General features: G+C 56.7%; 1 protein-coding gene and 1 long non-coding RNA gene across 51 annotated transcripts in view; one reads left to right on the plus strand and one right to left on the minus strand.

Annotated features, from left to right (window-relative positions):
* The window catches only part of EXD3 (exonuclease 3'-5' domain containing 3), a 117,782-nt gene that overhangs the window by 90,597 nt on the left and 6,320 nt on the right, over positions 1 to 20,865 (plus strand). For all 50 annotated transcript variants that reach the window (XR_013405207.1, XR_013405208.1, XR_013405209.1 and 47 more), the window contains 2 exons: positions 11,204 to 11,257; positions 11,491 to 11,622. Coding sequence is in view for 47 of the 50 variants with exons in the window: in XM_077966815.1 (XP_077822941.1) it covers positions 11,204 to 11,257; positions 11,491 to 11,622 (186 nt within the window). In the remaining 3 variants the exon portion in view is untranslated. The remainder of the gene's footprint in view (positions 1 to 11,203; positions 11,258 to 11,490; positions 11,623 to 20,865) is intronic.
* On the minus strand, positions 7,749 to 9,566 carry LOC144334936 (uncharacterized). The gene is made up of 2 exons (XR_013405235.1): positions 9,288 to 9,566; positions 7,749 to 8,571 (listed from the first exon to the last, which is right to left on the minus strand). It is a non-coding gene; the product is annotated as an uncharacterized LOC144334936 (long non-coding RNA).

Consider the following 20,865-nt stretch of genomic DNA (forward strand, 5'->3'; position numbering starts at 1 on the left):
AATGTTAACACGTATATTTGAGTTACCAGTATTTAAAGTTACAGTTAAGTCAGGGATCTTACATCGATTTATGTTTCATATATTTCAATAGCTTTTGGGGTACAAGTGGCATTTGGTTGCATGGATGAATTGTATAATGATAAAGTCTGATACGTCACTGCACTGTCACCCAAATAGTATATATTGTACCCAATATGTCGCTTTTTATCCCTTACTCCTCCTCCTGCCCTCCCCACTTCTGAGCCTTCAGTGTCCATTATATCACTCTGGATGCCTTTGTGTACCCATAGGTTAGTTCCCACTTGTAAGTGAGAACATACAGTATTTGGTTTTCCATTCCTGAGTTACTTAGAGTAATGGCCTCCAGATCCATTCAGGTTTCTGTGGAGACATTATTTTGTTCTTTTTTATGGCTGAGTAGTATTCCATGGTGTATATAGACCACATTTTTTTATCCACTCGTTGGTTGATGGATACTTAGGTTAGTTTCATATCTTTGCAATTGTGACTTGTGCTGTGATAAACATATGTGTGCAATTGTCTTTCTGATATACTAACTTATTTTCCTTTGGGTAGATACTCAGTAGTGGGACTGCTGGAGCACGTGGTAGATCTGCTTTTAATTCTTTGAGAAATCTCCATGCTGTTTTCATAGATGTTGTACTAATTATTTATATTTATTTATTTATTTATTTATTTATTTATTTTATTTTGAGATGAAGTCTAGCTCTGTCACCAGGCTGAAGTGCAATGGCGCGATCTTGGCTCACTCCAACGTCCACCTCCCAGGTTCAAGTGATTATTCTGCCTCAGCCTTCTGAGTAGCTGGGACTACAGACACCTGCCACCACGCCTGGCTAATTTTTTGTCTTTTTAGCAGAGACCGGGTTTCATCATGTTGGGCGGGCTGGTCTCGAACTCCTGACCTTGTGCTCCACCCGCTTTGGCCTTCCAAAGTGCTGGGATTAAGGCGTGAGCCACCACACTGGTCTTTTTTACATTTTAATAATGTCTATTCTGGCTATAGGGCAAGGTGGCATCTCATTGTGGTTTTAATTTGCATTTCCCTAATGATTCGTGATGTTGAACGCTTTTTCACGTTTGCTGGCTATTTGTATATCTTCTTTTGAGAAATGTCTATTCACATGTCATTTGCCCACTTTTTGATGGGATTCTTTGTTTTTTTTTTTTTTTTTTTTTTTTGCTGATTGGTTTGAGTTCCTTGTAGATACTTGATATTACCTCTTCGTTAGATGCATAGTTTGCGAATATTTTCGCCCATTCTGTGGGCTGTTCGTTTTCTCTGATGATTATTTCTTTTGCTGTGCAGAAGCTTTTTAGTTGAATTAGGTCGCATTTATTTATTTTTCTTTTTGTTGCATTTGCTTTTGTGGTTCTAGTCAAAACTGTTTGCTTAAGCCAATGTGCAGAAGAGCTTTCCTCGATTTTCTTCTAGAATGTTTATGGTTCAGGTCTTAGATTTAAGTCTTTCATCCATCTTGAGTTGGTTTTTGTATATGGCGAGAGATAGGGATCCAGTTTCATTCTCCTACACGTGGCCAGCCAGTTTTCTCAGCACCAGTTATTTGATAGGGTGTCTTTTTCTCCAATTTATGTTTATTTAGACTTTGAAAAGATCAGTTGATTGTAAGTATTTGGTTTTATTTCTGGATTCTCTATTGCATCCCATTGGTCTATGTATCTACTTTTATATCAGTACTATGCTGTTTTGGTAACTACACTGTGTTAGTCCATTCTCACATTGCTATAAAGGAATACCTGAGGCCAGGTGCAGTGGCTCACGCCTGTAATCCTAGGACTTTGAGAGGCTGAGGCGGGTGGATCACCTGAGGTTGGGAGTTCGAGACCAGCCTGACCAACATGGTGAAACCCCGTCTCTACTAAAATACAAAAAATTAGCTGGGCGTGGTGGCGCGTGCCTGTAGTCCCAGCTACTCAGGAGGCTGGGGCAGGGGAATCGCTTAAACCTGGGAAGTGGAGATTGTTGTGAGCCGAGATCATGCCACCGCACTCCAGCCTGGTGACAGAGCAAGACTCCATCTTAAAAAAAAAAAAAAAAAAAAAAAAAAATGTGTCAGGCTTGGTGGTGGGCACCTGTAGTCCCAGCTACTCGGGAAGCTGAGGCAGGAGAATCACTTGAACCTGGGAGACAGAGGTTGCAGTGAGCTGAGATCGTGTCACTGCACTGTACTCCAGCGTGGGCGACAGAGCTCAAAAAAAAGAAAAAAAGAAATACCTGGGACTGGGTAACTTAAAAGAAGTTCGGTTGGCTCATGGTTCTGGAGGCTGTACAGGAACCATATCACTGGCATCTGCTTCTGGGGAGCCTCTGGAAACTTCCGGTCCTGGCAGAAGGCAAAGCAGGAGCTTGCATGTCACATGGTGAAGGCAGGAGCAAGACAGCAAGAGGGGACGCGCTGCGCACTTTTAAACGACCAGGCAAGGAAAGGACCAAGGGGGATGGTGCTAAACCACTCCTGAGAAATCATTCCCCGTGATCCAATCACCTCCAGTCACCTCCCGCCAGGCTGCACCTCCAACACTGAGGCTTGCATTTCAAGATGAGATTTGGGCGGGGACACATCCAAACACAGAGCCTTGTAGTGTCAGTCAGGGTTCTCTAGAGGGACAGAACTGATAGGATAGATGTGCATATGAAAGGAAGTTTATTTTATTTTATTTTTTTTGAGGCGGAGTCTCGCTCTGTCGCCCAGGCTGGAGTGCAGTGGCGTGATCTCGGCTCACTGCAAGCTCCGCCTCCCGGGTTCACGCCATTCTCCTGCCTCAGCCTCCCGAGTAGCTGGGACTACAGGCGCCCGCCGCCACGCCCGGCTAACTTTTTGTATTTTTAGTAGAGACAGGGTTTCACCGTGTTAGCCAGGATGGTCTCGATCTCCTGACCTCATGATCTGCCCGCCTTGGCCTCCCAAAGTGCTGGGATGACAGGCGTGAGCCACTGTGCCCGGCCCATGAAAGGAAGTTTACTAAGGAGAGTTGACTCCCAGGATCACAAGGTGAAGCCTCACAATAGGCCGTCTGCAAGTTGAAGAGCCAGGAAGCCAGTGGTGGATCAGTCCGAGTCCCAAAATCTCAAAAGTTGGGAATCTGGCAGTGCAGCCTTCAGTCTGTGGCCAAAGGCCCAAGGGCCTCTGGCAAACCACTGGTGTACGTGTAAGAGTCCAAAAACTGAGGGACTTTGGAGTCTGATGTTCGAGGACAGGAAGCACCCAGCACGGGAGAAAGATGGGGCCAGAAGACTCAGCAAGTTGGCTCTTCCATCTTCTCCTGCCTGCTTTATTCTGGCCGTGCTGGCCGCAGATTAGATGGTGCCAACTGAGGGCGGGTCTGCCTCTCCCAGTCCATGGACTCTGTGAAATGTAGATCCCCTTTGGCAGCACCCTCACAGACACACCCAGGATCAGTACTTTGCATCTTTCAATCCAATCCAGTTGACACTCAGTAGAAACCATCACAAGTGTAATTTGAAGTTGGGTAATGTGATGCCTCCAGATTTGTGTTTTGTTTTTTGGGGTTTTTTTGAGACAGAGTCTCACTCTGTCGCCAGGCTGGAGTGCAGTGGCACAATCTCGGCTCACTGGAACCCCCACCTCCTGGGTTCAAGGGATTTCCCCTGCCTCAGCCTCCGGAGGAGCTGGACTACAGGCCCCTGCCACCACGCCCGGCTAATTTTTTGTATTTTAGTAAAGATGGAGTTTCACCGTGTTGGCTGGGCTGGTCTCGAACTCCTGACCTTGTGATCCACCCGCCTCAGCCTCCCAGCGTGCTGGGTGTGAGCCACTTTGCCCGGCCTAGGTTCGTTCTTTTTCCTGAGAACTGCTTTGGCTATTCAGGCTCTCTATTGGTTTCATACAAATTTTAGGATTGTTTTTTCTAATTCTGTGAGAAGCGATGTTGGTACTTTGATAGGAATTGCACTTAATCTGTAGATTGCTTTGGGCAGTTTGGTTATTTCACAATATTGATTCCTCCAATTCTTGAGCATGGGATGTATTTCCATTTGTTTGTGTCATTCATGATTTCTTTCAGCAGCATTTTGTAGTTCTCCTTGTAGAGGTCTTTCACCTCCTTGGTTAAGTACATTCGTAGGTTTGTTGTGTGTGTGTGTGTGTGTGTGTGTGTGTGTATGTGTGTGTGTGTGTGTTGTCATTGTGCAGATATTATAAAAGGGATTGAGTTTTTTTTTTTCCACATATTTATTTATTTACTTTTATTTTTTTGAGACGGAGTCTCGCCCTGTCGCCCAGGCTGGAGTGCAGTGGCGCAATCTGGGCTCACTGCAACCTCCACCTCCTGGGTTCACGCCATTCTCCTGCCTCAGCCTCCGGGATAGCTGGAATTACAGGCGCCCGCCACCACACCCAGGCTAATTTTTGTATTTTTAGTAGAGACGGGGTTTCACCATGTTATCCAGGCTGGTCTCAAACTCCTGACCTCAAATGAGCCACCCCCGTGGGCCTCCCAAAGTGCTGGGATTACAGGCGTGAGCCACCGCGCCCGGCCTGAGTTCTTGGTTTCCTTCTCAGCTTGGTCGTTGTGCTACTGATTTGTGCACATTGATTTTGTAACCTGAGACTTGACTGAATTCATTTGTCAAATCAAGGAGTCTTGGAGGAGCCTTTAGGGTGTTCGAGGTATACAGTCACAACATTGGCAAACAGAGATAGTTTGACTTCCTGTTTTCCCATTTGGATGCCCTCTCTTTCTCTCTCTTCCCTGGGAGTGCTGGTCAGGACTTTGAGCACTACGTTGTGAGGGCGGGAGGGTGAGGGGAGGGCAGCCTTCTCTCGTTCCAGCGCTCAGGGGGGCTGTTTTCCGCTTTTCCCCGTTGACTATGATGTTGGCTGCAGGCGTGTCATATATGGCTTTTATTATTTTGAGGTATGTTCCTTCCATGCCTAGTTGGGTGAGGATTTTTATCATAAAGCAATGCTAGATTTTATCAAATGCTTTTTATGCCTCTATTGAGATGATCATGTCGTTTTTGTTTTTAATTCTGTTTATGTGATGAATCACACATTCTGATTTGCACATGTTGAACCCCCCGAATCCCTGGGATGAAACTCACTCGACCATGGTGAGTTATCGCTTTAATGTGCTGCTGGATTCTGTTTGCAGGGTCCATTTATCTTTCTTACCTGCTGTCATCTTCCAGAATGTTAACACGATGCTGTTTTTCTTAATTCTGCGCATTAGACATGATCATGTTTCCTTTATGGACTCGACGTCTTTCAGTGTTGATGATGTGTGGACCGTTTATTGCATGGCAGACCTTCCTCTGGGAAACGACGGACTCCTTCTTGTTAATGAATTTTCCTTGTTCTTTAATCGGGGCCATTTTTCCTTTCTAAAAAGCTCTGTTTCCTCTTTCTTGAAGGAGAGTGTTGCTGGGTTTGTACCAGCAGCTCCACAGAACTTTGAAAACCCTCCGCTGCCTTTTGGCTCCATTGTTGCCCTCGAGAAGTTCGCCATCAGTCCTGTGTAGCTCCTGTGTATCGCCGTGTAGCCCTGTGGAGCCCCGTGTAGTCCCTCTGTGGCCCCTCTGTAGTTCCCATGTAGCCCCCTGTAGTTCCCATGTAGCCCCGTGTAGTTCCTGTGTAGCCCCGTGTAGTTCCTGTGTAGCCCCGTGTAGTTCCTGTGTAACCCTGTGTAACTCCTGTGTAATCCCACTGTAGTCCCTCTGTGGCCCCTCTGTAGTTCCCATGTAGCCCCCTGTAGTTCCCATGTAGCCCCGTGTAGTTCCTGTGTAGCCCCGTGTAGTTCCTGTGTAGCCCTGTGTAACTCCTGTGTAATCCCACTGTAGTCCCTCTGTGGCCCCTCTGTAGTTCCCATGTAGCCCCGTGTAGTTCCCGTGTAGCTCTGTGTAGTTCCTGTGTAGCCCCGTGTAGTTCCTGTGTAACCCCGTGTAACTCCTGTGTAATCCCACTGTAGTCCCTCTGTGGCCCCTCTGTAGTTCCCATGTAGCCCCATGTAGTTCCTGTGTAGCCCCGTGTAGTTCCTGTGTAGCCCCGTGTAGTTCCTGTGTAGCCCCGTGTAGTTCCTGTGTAACCCCGTGTAGCCCTCTGTAGCCCCACTGTAGTCCCTCTGTGGCCCCTCTGTAGTTCCCATGTAACCCCGTGTAGTTCCCATGTAGCCCCGTGTAGTTCCTGTGTAACCCATGTAGCTCCTGTATAGCCCCACTGTAGTCCCTCTGTGTAGCCCTGCTGTAGTTCCCATGTTGCCCCGTGTAGTTCCTGTGTAGCCCTGTGTAGTTCCCATGTAGCCCCGTGTAGTTCCTGTGTAGCCCTGTGTAGTTCCTGTGTAGCCCCGTGTAGTTCCTGTGTAGCCCCGTGTAGTTCCTGTGTAACCCTGTGTAACTCCTGTGTAATCCCACTGTAGTCCCTCTGTGGCCCCTCTGTAGTTCCCATGTAGCCCCGTGTAGTTCCCGTGTAGCCCCGTGTAGTTCCTGTGTAGCCCCGTGTAGTTCCTGTGTAACCCCGTGTAACTCCTGTGTAATCCCACTGTAGTCCCTCTGTGGCCCCTTTGTAGTTCCCATGTAGCCCCATGTAGTTCCTGTGTAGCCCCGTGTAGTTCCTGTGTAGCCCCGTGTAGTTCCTGTGTAGCCCCGTGTAGTTCCTGTGTAACCCCGTGTAGCCCTCTGTAGCCCCACTGTAGTCCCTCTGTGGCCCCTCTGTAGTTCCCATGTAACCCCGTGTAGTTCCCATGTAGCCCCGTGTAGTTCCTGTGTAACCCCATGTAGCTCCTGTATAGCCCCACTGTAGTCCCTCTGTGTAGCCCTGCTGTAGTTCCCATGTTGCCCCGTGTAGTTCCTGTGTAGCCCTGTGTAGTTCCCATGTAGCCCCGTGTAGTTCCTGTGTAGCCCCGTGTTGCCCTGTGTAGTTCCCATGTAGCCCCATGTAGTTCCTGTGTAGCCCTGTGTAGCCCCGTGTTGCCCTGTGTAGTTCCCATGTAGCCCCGTGTAGTTCCTGTGTAACCCCATGTAGCTCCTGTGTAACCCCACTGTAGTCCCTCTGTGGCCCCTCTGGAGTTCCCATGTTGCCTCGTGTAGTTCCCGTGTAGCCCCATGTAGTTCCCGTGTAGCCCTGTGTAGTTCCTGTATAACTAGTCTGTTTCTTCGCTTTGACCCTTGTTTCCTTTTGTCCTGTATATTTACTTTATTTACCAGTTGTGTTTGTTTTTACTTTTGTTTTTTATTCATCATGTAGGTGTTTTTACTCATCATATTGGTGTATATTTGTTATCACCACAAAGTAGCTACTTGCTGTGTCGGTTTTTTTCTTCCTTTTTTGTGGTAAAACATACATAACACGAAATTGACCATTTTAACTGTTTTTAAGTGTGCAGTTCAGTGGCATTAGCACACTCACTATATCATATATCCATCACCACCACCTCTTTCCAGAACTCGGTATCATCCCAAACAAAGACACCGTACCAGCCGGGCGCGGTGGCTCACGCCTGGAATCCCAGCACTTTGGGAGGCCGAGACGGGCGGATCACGAGGTCAGGAGATCGAGACCATCCTGGCTAACATGGTGAAACCCCGTCTCTATTAAAAATAAAAATAAAAAAAATTAGCCGGGCGTGGTGGCGGGCGCCTGTAGTCCCAGCTACTTGGGAGGCTGAGGCAGGAGAATGGCGTGAACCCGGGAGGCGGAGCTTGCCGTGAGCCGCGATCACGCCACTGCACTCCAGCCTGGGCGACAGAGCAAGACTCCATCTCAAAACAACAACAACAACGACGACTCTGAGCCAATAGTTATCTCCCCTCCCCTCCCTCTAGCCCTGGTGGCCACTGTTCCACTTTCTGCCTCTATGAATTGACCTGTCCTAGGTACCTCGTAGACGTGGAATCATATAGTATCCGCCCATTTGCGTCTGGCGTCTTCCACTCGGCATGTCGTGAGGGTCTATCTGTGCCATAGCCTGTGTCTGAACGTCCTTCCTTTCTGAGGCTGGATGACGTTCCGTTGCGGGATGGACATGTTTTGTTTCCATTCGTCTGTGGATGGGCCCCAGGTTGCTTCCCTCTTCTGGTTATTCTGAATGTGGCTGCTACGAACACGGATGGATAAGGATGTACTTGAGCTCCTGCTTTCAGTTTTTTGCATTTACAGCTAAAAGTGAAACTGCTGAATCCTCTTCGGACTCTGTGTTTAACGTCTTGAGGAACCGTCACACTGTTTTCCACAGCGGCCGCACTGTTTACCTTCCCACCAGTGACGCATGAGGGTTCAGTTTATCCACATCCCACCATTATTTCCCCTTTTTTTTTTTTTGTAAAAGCCATCCTAATGGGTGTGATGTCTCACTGTGGTTTTTATTTGCGTTTCGCTAATGACGAATGATGCTGAGCATCTTTTCACGCGCTTATTGGCCACGCGTATATCTTTGAAGAAGTGTCTATTCAAGTCCTCTGTCGACTTTTTTTTTTCTTTTTGAGATAAGGTCTCACTTTGTTACCCAGGCTGGAGTGCAATGGCACGATCACAGCTCACAGCAGCCTCAGCCTCCCAGGCTCAGGCCATCCTCCTGCCTAGGCCTCCCAAAGTGTTGGGATTACAGGCGTGAGCCACCGCGCCCCGCCCTTCCGTTTTTAAACTGGATTATTTACTTTTCTGTTGTTGAATTATGGGGTTCCTCCTATACTCTGGATATCAACCCCTGGCCAGATACGTGATTTGCAAATACCAACGTCTCCACCCTGTGGTGTTTTACTCCTCCAGAGTGTCCTAGGCGCACGTTTCACTATAATGAGGGTCCAGTCACTCCAGTGTTTCTTTTGCTGCCTTTGCTACGGTGTCATATCGAAGAAATCCTGGCCAAATACAGTGCCAGAAAGTGGTCCCTGTGTCTTCTTCTAAGAATCTTTTTTTTTTTTTTTGAGATAGGGTTTCTTTGTAGCCCAGGCTGGAGTGCGGTGGCGTGAACACAGCCCACTGCAGCCTTGACCTCCCGGCTCAGGTGATCATCGCATGTTGACCTCCTAAGAAGCTGGGACTACAGGCACACCTGCCTAGTTTCTTTATTTTTTGTAGAGATGGGGTTTCGCTATGTTGCCCAGGCTGGTCTAGAACTCCTGGACTCAAGCGATCTGCCCATCGCAGCCTCCCAAAGTGCTGGGATTACAGGCACGAGCCACCTTGCCCAGCCTCTTGTAAGAGTTTTATAGTATTAGCTCTGATGTTTTTGAGTTGGTCTTGCACTCTTAAAGATAACTAATGATTTGGCTGGGCATGGTGGTTCACACCTGTAATCCCAGCACTTTAGCAGGCCAAGGCAGACGGATCACCTGAGGTCAGGAGTTTGAGACCAGCCTGGCCACCATGGCGAAACCCCATCTCTACTAAAAATACAAAAATTAGCTGGGTGTGGTGGTGGGTGCCTGTAATCCCAGCTACTTGGGAGGCTGAGGCACGAGAATCGCTTGAACCTGGGAGGAGGATGTTGCAATGAGCCGAGATTGTGCGCTCCAGCCTGGGCGACAGAGTGAGATTCCATCTCAAAAAAAAAACCCAAAAAACAAATTAATGATTTTAAGGAACCATTCTGAACGCATAGAAAGGTGTCTGTGTCCTCCGCCGCACCTCTGTTCCCTCACTGGCACGTTGCCTCCCTGTGGTGCGGGAGCCCCGCTGGCTCCTGAGTCCTCGGATGTGACACTTGGCTCTTGGATCACTATTCCCTTCTGCAGGGTCTAGAGGCTCCGGCCTCATTGTCTGCATTTCTGCCTTAGATGTGGAATCAGTCATTTCTCCAAAAAGCTCGGGCTCCTTTTAGTGTAAAATGTAGAAACCAGTGTTGGGTACAGGCACTCCCGGTGACGGGATTGGGTCTTGTCTCTAGACCTTTGCAGTGGACTGTGCGGAAATACACTTTAAAATATATATATAACATACATCAGAAATTCATACTGAAGCTTTCTATTCAGAGCTGGAGTTTTCTTGTAAGCTTAATATCCTTACTTTTAATTTTTATCTCCTTTGTCGGCTGAAAACTCTCATACTCACAAAATCAGCAAAATAGTCCGTCTGTTTTATGCCACAGTTCATACACAGCTTTGGAAGAGCCGCGTCGACACCGACAGTCACCCATAGTATCGTCACTGCAGGGTTTTCTTCATTTTTATTTTTATTTTTTTGTTTAAGACGGAGTCTCGCTCTGTCGCCCAGGCTGGAGTGCAGTGGCACGATCTCGGCTCACTGCAAGCTCCACCTCCCGGGTTCACGCCTTTCTCCTGCCTCAGCCTCCCGAGTAGCTGGGACTACAGGCAACCGCCACCACACCCGGCTAATTTTTTTGTATTTTTAGTAGAGACGGGGTTTCACCGTGTTAACCAGGATGGTCTCGATCGCCTGACCTCGTGATCTGCCCACCTCGGCCTCCCAAAGTGCTGGGATTACAGGCGTGAGCCACCCCGCCCAGCCAGTTTTCTTCATTTTTGATGTGTAGTTGGCTCCCTAGGAGCTAGGGGCAAGTTACAGTGTTTTCAAATCTCCAGAGTCTCTTGGAATACCTCTGTGTGTGTTTTATTTATTTCATTTTCTTTTTTTTTTTTTTTTTTTTTTTTTTGAGACGGAGTCTCGCTGTGTCTCCCAGGCTGGAGTGCAGTGGCGTGATCTCGGCTCACTGCAAGCTCCGCCTCCCGGGTTCACGCCATTCTCCCGCCTCAGCCTCCCGAGTAGCTGAGACTACAGGCGCCCGCCACCACGCCCGGCTAGTTTTTTGTATTTTTAGTAGAGACGGGGTTTCACCATGTTAGCCAGGATAGTCTCGATCTCCTGACCTTGTGATCCACCCGCCTCGGCCTCCCAAAGTGCTGGGATTACAGGCTTGAGCCACCGCGCCCGGCCTATTTCATTTTCTTCTGCTTTTGAGGGATGGCTTTTTAAATTCAATTTTGTTTGTAATTATGAAAAACAAATGTTTGCATGGTGCCAGGATTAAATCTGTACAATGAGGCGACACCCAGGACCTGGGCTGCAGGTGTCTGAGGGCCAGCAGGGCTCCTCACCACCCAGACCCCAGGCAGAGGCCACCCTGGAGGACAAAGGGGGCCTGGTGCACGGCCAGGATCTGGGGAGCTAGGGGGCGGCGAGCAGAGGCGGCCCAGTCCAGGAGCACGGAGCTGCCCCCTCACCCACTGGTCGCCCCTCCCACACAGGTCGCCAGGCAGGAGGGGAGGATCATCCTGACATCGGGGCAGCCATTCCACAAGGTGAGTGTCCCACAGATGAGCTCAGTGGGCCTGAGCCCCATCTTCCCAAGCCCCTAGCCCCTCGGCCACCCCCACCTCAGGATCAGCTTGCCATGGGGCCGGCCCCCAGTGCCTCTGCCATACCCCTGGTGGGCCAAGAGAAGGCTCCTGCCTCATCCTGGTGGAGATGGGCTGGGCCTGGGCAGGTGCTGGGCTCTGCACTGCCCTTCAGTAGCCGAACCGTGTCTTTGCAGCTCCGGGCCCAGGTCGGGGCTGGGCGCTGCCTCTCGGTCGACTGCTCCCTGAAGGCCCAGCAGCAGGCTAAGGCTGTGCTCAAGCACTTCAATGTGCGCGTCACCCACGCAGACATCTTCAGCCGCTGCCAGGTGGGTCCTGCGCGCCCCGTCCTACCTCGGGCTGGCACAAGATCCAGAGCTACGGGGGTGTCCAGGGAGGTGGGCCCCCCAGACAGTGGCGGACGGCAGAAGCACCTGCCACACCCTCTGCTCTGCTCATGGGAGCCAGGACCACGAGCAACCCTGTTGCTCCCACCTCCACCCAGACACCCACATGCCTTGGGGGGCTGCTGCAGTCCAGGGTGAGGCGCCGGCGGAGCGTCCCTGCTGGGTCCGGGGTGAGGCGCCGGCGGAGCGTCCCTGCTGGGTCCGGGGTGAGGCGCCGGCGGAGAGTCCCTAGTGCAGGCCGGCATGGCCACGGGGACAGCTCCGATCAGGCACTGGTTGGGATTTGGGGAATTCCCTCCAGCTCCCATGGGGTTTCTGAAAGGAATCGAGAGAAATTGTGGAAGCCTCTTCGGGCTGGGCGGGTCCCACTTTCCAAAGGCAACACACAGCACAGCCTGCGTCTGCTTGGTGACGTCCAGCAAGGTCTGGGCAACAGAACCCCTGAGTGGGAACTGCCGCACCTCGGTGGAGAGCCATGGGAGGCCGGTGGGGGCACCAAAGCCCAGCTCACCTCTCTCCCTCCTCTCCTGTCCCCAGTGGGGGACTGAGCTAAGCCACCTGCCCAGGGCTGCACTGTCCAAGCCTGCCGTGCCCCACACCGACTGGCTTGAGCCCACTGGGTACCTGGGCATGGCCAGGCTGAGGGGGAGCTGATGCCGCCTTTTGCCCGTCCATGCCAGGTGCCGGGGGTCTCCGTGGGCAACACGGGAGCAGGGGGACTGTGGGCTGTGCTGGCTCTCGGCAGCTCCTGGTGGAGGGTACGGGCTGCTTCCGGAACGTTCCGGAGTTAGGGCCACATCAATATTCCGCCCAGAGCAGCAGGTCGGGGCTGCTCCACCACGCTCAGTTTTGTTTCCTGGGGTTTTTTGGGGGTGACGGAGTCTCACTCCATCACCTAGGCTGCGGTGTAGTGGTGCAGTCTCAGCTCACTGCAGCCTCTGTCTGCCAGGTTCAAGCGATTCTCCCACCTCAGGCTCCTGAGTAGCTGGGATTACAGGCGCCCACCACCATGGGCGGCTAATTTTTGTATTTTTGTAGAGATGGGGTTTCACCATGTTGGTCAGGCTGGTCTTGAACTCCTGACCTCAGGTGATCCTCCTGCCTCAGCCTCCCAAAGTGCTGGGATTACAGGCCTGAGTAATCCCAGCCTCCCAAGCCCAATTTTGGGGGGAGGTTTTGGGACTCCCTCATGGAGGGAGATCCCCTCATGGAGGCCACTGCCAGGGTCCCTGCTGGCGCCTGGGCTGGGCAGGGAGGGGCCCTGAGCTCAGCTCCACCCATGGTCCTCAGGGGCACCCACCTGGCTGAGCAGGGACAGATGCAGGCCTGGGCCTTCTGCTACCGCCCTTCTGCCCCCACAGCTTCAGGCTGGGCCAGCGGGGACTGATGCAGGAAGGAAAGAGGGAAAGCTCTGGCTCGGATCTGCAGCCGGCCGGTCACCTGAACACACAGGCCCCTGGACCTCCCACTGCCCCTGGCCTGGGGTGCAGTCTGACCCTCTGACCCCACGGCTCTGCCTCAGGTGGCAAGGAAGTGTGCTCCAGGGGCCTCTCCTTCAGCCTTGGGCTCCAGGGGCAGCAGGAACCGCGTCCGCTGCCTCTCTTTGTCTGTGCTCAGGCCGGCAAGCGCTGTAAAGACCCCAGGATGTCCGGGACGCCTGGGGAGGCATGTTAATGAGCTGTTCAGAATCGGCTGCTGCATTTTCTTGAGAAAACAGGAAGTTGGGTCGCTGGGAGGAAACCCTTGCTGGAGCCCTGGGCAGCCGGGTGCTGGGGAGCGCCCCTGAGGACCCAGGCCAGGCGCAGAGGGGCCGCCAAGCCCTGCATGGAGAAGGGCGTCCAGGGTGTGAGGCAGAAGGGCGGACTTTGGCCTGGCGGAGCGGATGGGATGGGGGGCTACAGAGACTGAGCAGGTGGGGGCCGCCCTGTCCCATGTCCGCCCTGCCTCTTTGCTGGCTACTGGCAGCTCCAGGCTGCTGATGCCACTCTGCCACTCACACCCTGCAGCCTCCAGGGTGCCCCTGCTGTGGCAAGCAGGAGCGCCAGGCCCAGGGGGACTGCAGGCAGAGCAGGCCTGGGAGGGGCTAAGGCCAGAGCTGCACTTCCGTTGGGGGCCAGCAAGCGTCCAGGCCAGAGAGGGCAGCGCCAGCCGCCCAGGACCAAGGCATTGAGGGAGGGAGCATCTGGGTCTCAGAGACTTCAAACAGCCGGCGGGGAGTTCCGCCTGGAGGGTACCCTAAGCCCTGGCTGCAGCCCCAGGCAGCGACCTGCCACCTGTGGCAACCCCTCTGTGTGGGGGCAGGATGTGGGAAAGGGGCGGGTGAGCTGCCTTGGCCCCACGGACTGCACGGCCAGGGGCCCTGCGGATACATGCGTCTCTGTGTGTGCATATCCCACGGATGCTGGGTGGTGCACTGTGAGGAGAGAACCATGCGTTCCCCCTGCCCGCCCCAGCCTGGGAGCAGAGCATATGCTGGCAGCCACACCAGAGCCCGAACCCCCGGTGCAGGGCTGGCAGGGGAAAGGGTGCTGGTCCGTGCAGAGCCCCATGTGTATGGGCCACATGTCGCGTCAGGTGGGAGCCCAGGTGGGAGGGAGGCACGTCAGGGCTGGGGACCCTGCTGGGCCCTAGCAGGGAGCCCTTGGGCAGGTGACAGAGAGCTGTTGGCAGAGGGGCCCCCTGTGCACAAGGGTCCCGCAGGGCCAGAGTGATGGGGCCAGGAGGGCAAGAAAGGGGTCTCTGAGAAGCTGAGATATCTACATTTGAACCTGGCCTTCCAGGTCACCAGGTAGGGTGGGAGAATGGAGTTTGCTTTGCACAAGTGCCTCAGCCGGCTGGTGGCCCAAAGCCTGCAGCCCGGGCTCCCACGTGCACACCTGCCTCCTTGGCTCTGGAGTCCCGAGAGGAGCTCAGAGCCTGGAGGGCCAGGGCCCCAGGCCACATGTCCATGATGACCATGTGCTCTAGAAAGTTCTTCCTAGGGCTGGGCAGGCTCAGGCCACGTTCCCACCACCCACTCCAACAGCACTGCAGCCTCAGTGCTCCCAGCTGAACCCTGGGAGCTTGGCCTGAGTGGGCAGCTGGGAACACCACTGGTCGGCCACCCCACACACTGGCTGCCCCATCCCCACCCCAGAGGCGAAGGGAGGCCCATCCTCAGGGCCAAAGAGGTAGGCACGGGCAAAACAATGGAGGCCAGGCCCAGGGACCACGCAGGCCCAGCTCCATGCAACTGCAGACCCCGGCCCTGCCCCCGAGGCCACCGTGCAGGGCTGGGCTGGCTATGACCCATCCGGACACCAGAGGGCTGCTGGCCATCACCAGCCAGCAGAGAGCGGCACGCTCAGGCTGACGCAGCAGCAGAGATCGGCGAGATTGGCCTTTCGCCCTGGAGCTGCCCACGGGGCCTGGCTCTGGCCTCGGTCACAGGATCTGAGGCTCACAGCCTCCGATGTCCCCCAGCTCCGGCCAGAACTGGCCACCTCCCTGGAGAGCGCCTGCCGCCGGGCTGACTTTCCATTTTCTTCTTCCTTCTGCTATTTTGGTGCCGTTCCCGGAGGGAAGGCCCACTCAACATGCAGGGTTCCCAGAGCGAGGCTGGGGTGCTGTCTGGGTGGCGCGGTGGGCACACAGCAGGGAGTGAGCAACGGCATGCGTGATTGAGCCCAAAGCTGGGCCAGGGCCTGGTCAGGGGTCTGTGGCCACCGCCGGCCCCACCACTCAGCAGGGACCCCGAGCGGTGGGACTCCTGGGTGCTGGGGTTGCTGGTGCCGGCTTTCTGGTAGCATCTGCCCACGCGTGCCCTTGAGTCAGGCAGGGAGGGGCTCCCCTCGAGCGAGGATGGCCCACCGGCCCACCCACAGGAGCCACAGGGGCCGTAGGTCTCAAGTAGAGGGCGGGGCCGTGCCCTCTGGGGCAGGGTGGGGATGGGGAACATTCCCAGTGCCGTCTACCATGGGAAAATATTTTATCAAAGAAGCTCGAGCTTAAAAAAAAAACCCTCACCATGAACCCCTGACATGGCCAGGCATACCATCTATTTTTACTGTCCCCAGTCCCCACCCCCCTAGCATGGTTGGGGAGCGGGCTGCAGCCCCCACAGGGACACGTCCTGAAACAGTGGCGTCAGCCCCTCAGAAGCGGGCATCCCAGGAGGCTGTGGTGACCCCTGCCTCCAAGGGCTCCCGGGCAGAGCTGGCCATTGTTGGGGGGGTGAGGGGGGTGAGGGGGGTGCGGCAGCCGGGTCCCAGCTCATGGGCGCCTGGGAAGCCTTGCAGTGCTGGGCAGGGACCCTGGGGAGGGTGGTCCAAGAGGGGGTTCTCGCGGAGGGGACGGAGTGGGCCGCAGGGCGGCTGCCCCCAGCATTCACACTCAGCACCTGGAGCCTGCCCTGACGGGCTTCAGAGCCCAGACCCAAGATCCAGCCTGGGGGCCCCAATGCTGCCCACTCCTGCCATGGGCCTGGAGACCCTCACATTCTCTGTGCTCAGCTGATGGACAGAGGGACAGACAGGAAGAGGTGCAGCAGACCCCACCCCTCCCAGGCTCCGTCCGCCTCAGCCTAGACCCCATTCCCACGCTCGGCACCCCCATGTCACACAGGCACGCAGGGTACAGAAGGACCTCCTCCCTGCTCACAAGGTGGCGGGAGGGGCCCAGCCCCAGAGCTCTGGAGGAAGACGGGCCCTCCAGCCAGGGCGTGGAACTGCAGGGCAAGTTTCAGTAGCTGGTGGGCCTAGCACGACCCCCAGGCTGGGGACAAACAGAGGATGACGGCACCTGAGGGGACTTAGTGCAGCCCCCAGGGCTGACAGGAGGGTGGTCAGCCAGGAGCCCAGCCGGTTCCCCCAGGAGGCCACCCACACCACCTCCCCACAGCCTTGTGGGCTGGGGACCCTCTAGAAGGCCCCAATGCCCCCTCGTCCCTCCCTTTCTTAGCAGCCTTCCAGAAAAGCCGTGGGTCTCAGTCAGAGCCCAGCCTGGGTTCCCAAGAGATGGCCCCTGGGGATGGAGGACCTGGACCCACCGGCCTGTAGACCACAGGTTCCTGAGGCAGTGCCTGAGGACTAGAGGGCCATGCAGCACACCGAGGCCCCACCGCCCCTCCTCAGGTGGCCCCTGGGCCTGGCTCCTGCAGCCCCACTCTCCACTCAGCCTGGATGGATGGGGTGGGCAGGCTGGCCTCGGGGTGTCAGGGTGCACACAGGAGGGACCGGCCATGGCCAGGTTCAAGGAAGGGAGTCCTGGGGAGATCCTCAGGGTGACAAGGTAGGGTCTGTGTCCGTTGGCCACATTTCTCCCACCAGACAGGAGAGGCCCTGGGCGGGCTGGCAGGTGCACTCCTGGGGCTGCCTCCCCAGGCTGCCGCTACAGAGGCAGGGCTGCCTCTCCTGAGCCTCAGCCTCCTCACAGGCCAGCTGGGGTCTCCTGACCCTTCCCTTCCCATCCTTCCAGGCCCGCCAGGCTCAGAGAATGACCTGGGGCCGCCCTGTCAGGCTGAGCAGGAGAGCTGCCCCCTGCACCCCTGCACCTCATGACATAGGTTTGCTGAGGTGGGGAGAGAAGGAGTCCCTGCCCAGCTCCCCGACTCTGAAGATCCCACAACGTGCCCCTCCCACATCGAGCTCCCCTGGAAGGACCGGAGCAGGGTGGGCTGAACGGGCCACTCCCCTTCCATCCAGGCAGGCCCGTCACACCCAGGCCCCCGCGCGGGGCGTGGCTCCCAGGCGCTAGCAGCCCACGCGGCTCCCACCGGCTCCCACCGCGGCCTGCTCTTAGACTCGGCCCCCAGCGGCTCTGCCCTGCCCAGCCCGGGGCCCTCGCCCCACTCTGCTGTCCGCCGGCCGCTGCAGCCTGGAGCAGCCTCCATCTCCCCCTGGCCTGCCAGGCCCCAGCTTAGATATCGCTTCCTCCAGGAAGTCCCCCAGTCGATGGCGGGACCATCACCGCTCCTGGAGAGAGTATTCGGGCCCTGTCTCCCGGACACTGGGAGCTACGAGGGTCGGCCCAGGGCCGCTTGGGGCGGGTTCAGGGCCTGCCACCTGCTGCCGGGCCCGGCCCCATTGGTTGGAACGGGCACGCCCGGGGCGCGCGGGCTCACCCCCTTCTGTGGGCGGGGAGCTGAGTCCCCCAGCGACCCCGCGGTCCCTGGGAAGGAGGAGGTCTCGGCCCCCCCACGCGCCCCTGCGACCCTGGACGGGCGGGCGGGCGGGGTCCCCCAGGCAGGCGCGGGAAGGCCGCGGGCGGGCGGCCGTTTGCTTTTGAATCTCCGCCGGGCGCCCTGAGTGGCCGTTTCAAAGGCCGGCCGCGGGGGCGGGGGCCGTTCCCAGGCGCGCCCCGCCCTCCGCCGCCCCTCCTCCCACTTTCCCACGCGGCCCGGCCCGGCGGGTTCTCACGGCCGCCGCCCCTCCCCCGTCTGGGAAAGCCAGCGCGCCGCGCCCCGCCGAGGCTGGGGGGGCCGGGGGAGGGGACGAGAGCTGGGGGGCAAGGGGGGAGGGGAAGCTCTGGAGCCCCGGGCAGGGGGAGAAGGGGGACTCTCCTTGGGAGGCTCGGAGACAGGAGGGGGCTACAGCGAGGGGGATGGGGGAGCTGCCACCTCCCGGGATGGGGACGGTGTGGGGGCGCCCCGGAGCCCCTGGAGAGAGCCCGAGGCCCAGGGCACGGTGTCGGGAGCCTGCGTGGCCGGCTTCTGTTTGGTTTGACCCGAGGCAGGTGGGAGCGCTCGGGTCTGGGCGGGGAGTGGAGTCTGGGACTCCCGACCGTTTTTATTCCTCCTGCCTGCCCAGGGCAGGCCAGGGGATCTGACAAACAGGCGCTTGCTAAGGAGAATTTCAGAAAACGATCATTTTTTCATATAAAAACGTATCCTGCGCTTGATCTGAAATTCATGCACCGGGGCTTTGTGTTCTGCAGCCCCTTCCCCCGGGTGGGCGCTGACCATCCCATGTGAGTGGGAGACCCAGTGCCAGGCCCTGTGGCTAACCCCCAGCCCTCCTGGACGGGGTCAACCAGGGGCCCCCAAGTGTGCTGGAACAAGGGACACACCCTGAGGGGTGCCGGACGCCTTGGGCTGGGACCACAGGCTTCAGAGCTGCCAGTGGCTCAGGGCTCACACACGTGGTCTTTTGGGCGGTGGGGGTGCAGGCTGGGAGGAGGTGGGCAAAGACAGCCAAGCCCCAGGCCTGGACACCAAGATCGGGGGGCACAGGGTGGGGTGGCCTTCCTTCAGGGCCTAGGCCTGAAAGCCTGGTCAGGGGGTGCCCAGGGAAAGGCTGGGGCCCCTCACGGGAACCTGGTCTGGGGTGACCTGTGCAGAGGGGTGCTGGGCCAAGGATGGCAAGGTGCCGGATGGGGACCCCACTGCCAGGTGCCAGCCCCCACCCCGCTAAGCAAGCCTTGGGGGCAGCCCGGTGGGCCAGGCAGGGCCGGTGGCTCCAGGCGGCACATTCCGAGGCAGCTGCAGGAAGTAGAGACCCTGACACAGGCGGCCGCGTGTCCTCCGTGTCCACACAGTGACACAGGCAGTAACACGCTTCCTGGTTCACACCCTGACACCCAGCCATACGCAGACGCCCCATCCCTGGTGCTTATGAGAGACGTCTCCAAGCACACGAGGGGCTGGCTGTTGCGCACGTGTGCCTAGACCCGGCCTCTGGAGACTCACGTGCCCTTTCACTCCTCTCCCACACTCAGGGCCCTGACTTTTGGGGGCTCTGGGGTGAGGGCTGTGGGCCCAGTTGTCCCGACCCCCGGGGACCCTCTCACCGCCGACACTGCCCGAGGCCCATCCCCCACGCTGTCTGTGGAGACATTGTCCTGGCCACACAAAGGGGACGGGGCAGTGGCTGGGTGGGGGAGGGGCTGGGGCTCGTGGGAACTGCCCTTCCAGGGCCCTGGGGGCGGGGGGGACAAGGGGCAAGGGGGCAGGGGCGAGGCCTCTCCAGGGCTGCCATCCTCAGTCACAGGCTCCAGACACTCCCGGGACATTAGGGCGGGGGTCACCGAGGGGGTGGTTACTAGCTTGCTTCAAGGGGATGGACTGGGTTTTAAAAGCTTCCCAAAAGACGGCCGCTATCCCTGGCTGCACACACCTCCCCAGGGGCCTGGGGCTCGGCCTTCCGTCCACCCCAGCGCTGTCTCCAGTGGAAAGTCAGTGCCGGGGCTGGCCAGGTTCTTTTGGCAAGCTCACAGCTCCCTTCTCTCTGAGGAGGCTCACAGGGCCACAGCAGGGAACAGTGTCGGGTCACCTTTGGGGCGGGCAGCCCAGGGCTGCAAGGCACTCTGGGGACAGCGTGGGAAGATGAGGTGTGGGCCAGACCCAGGCCTCAGTGGGCAGGTTGGTGCCGGATTGCTTCTTCCTGGGTCGCTGGCTCACCCTGTCCAGCAAGGTGTCAGGCCCACACCCCAGGCCTCACCATCTGTTGGGCAGCTCTAGGGGAGGTCAGAGTGCACGGCTGACCTGGGGGGCCTCAGGACCCGCCCAGGGGCTTGCCAGGGACCAAATGTGCAACACCCACCCTGGGACGGCACACTGGTGACCCCCACCAGCACCCCTCTTCCCGATGTGGGGATCTCAGCACACAGCCCTTGCCATGCAGAGGCCTGTCCAAGGAAGGTGCTGGGTGCCCTTCCGCGTGGCAGGTAGTGGGACGGAGTGAGATTTTATCTTTGCTCTTTCATGCTTTGCCATTTTCCCAGTTCTAAATGAGCAGAAATGTCCTGTTGCTTCAGAGTGTGCTCCTGCACCCCCATCGCCCTGCCTGGTGGCCTTAGGCCTTGACTCCTCCTGGACCTGCCTGCAGGGTTGGAAATCCCAGGTTGGCATATCCTGCAGGAGTTCCAGCCAGGCCAGGCCCCAGCCCGACGGACCCCACCTCCCACACCCACCATGGGGCCCATAGGGAGGAGTGCAGGAAACAGGCCGGGGCTGAGGTTACAACAAGCTTGCTCTTCGCTCAGAAACAGGAGGCCCCAAAGAGGCCCCTGCCACCCTCACCCGCTCACCTCACCTTCTCAGGGGGTCAGTGTCTAGCTGGGCTTGGGCACAGAGCAGAAACCCCTCAGGTCAGATCACCCGAGGACCTGGGATCATTCCCAGCCTGGTGGTGGAAACTGAGCTCCACTGGGCCGGGAGGGCAGGGGCTGTGGGAATCCCCAGGGTGGCCA

Source organism: Macaca mulatta, chromosome 15, assembly GCF_049350105.2.
Source record: "Macaca mulatta isolate MMU2019108-1 chromosome 15, T2T-MMU8v2.0, whole genome shotgun sequence".
In the NCBI taxonomy this organism is placed as follows: Eukaryota; Metazoa; Chordata; class Mammalia; order Primates; family Cercopithecidae; genus Macaca; species Macaca mulatta.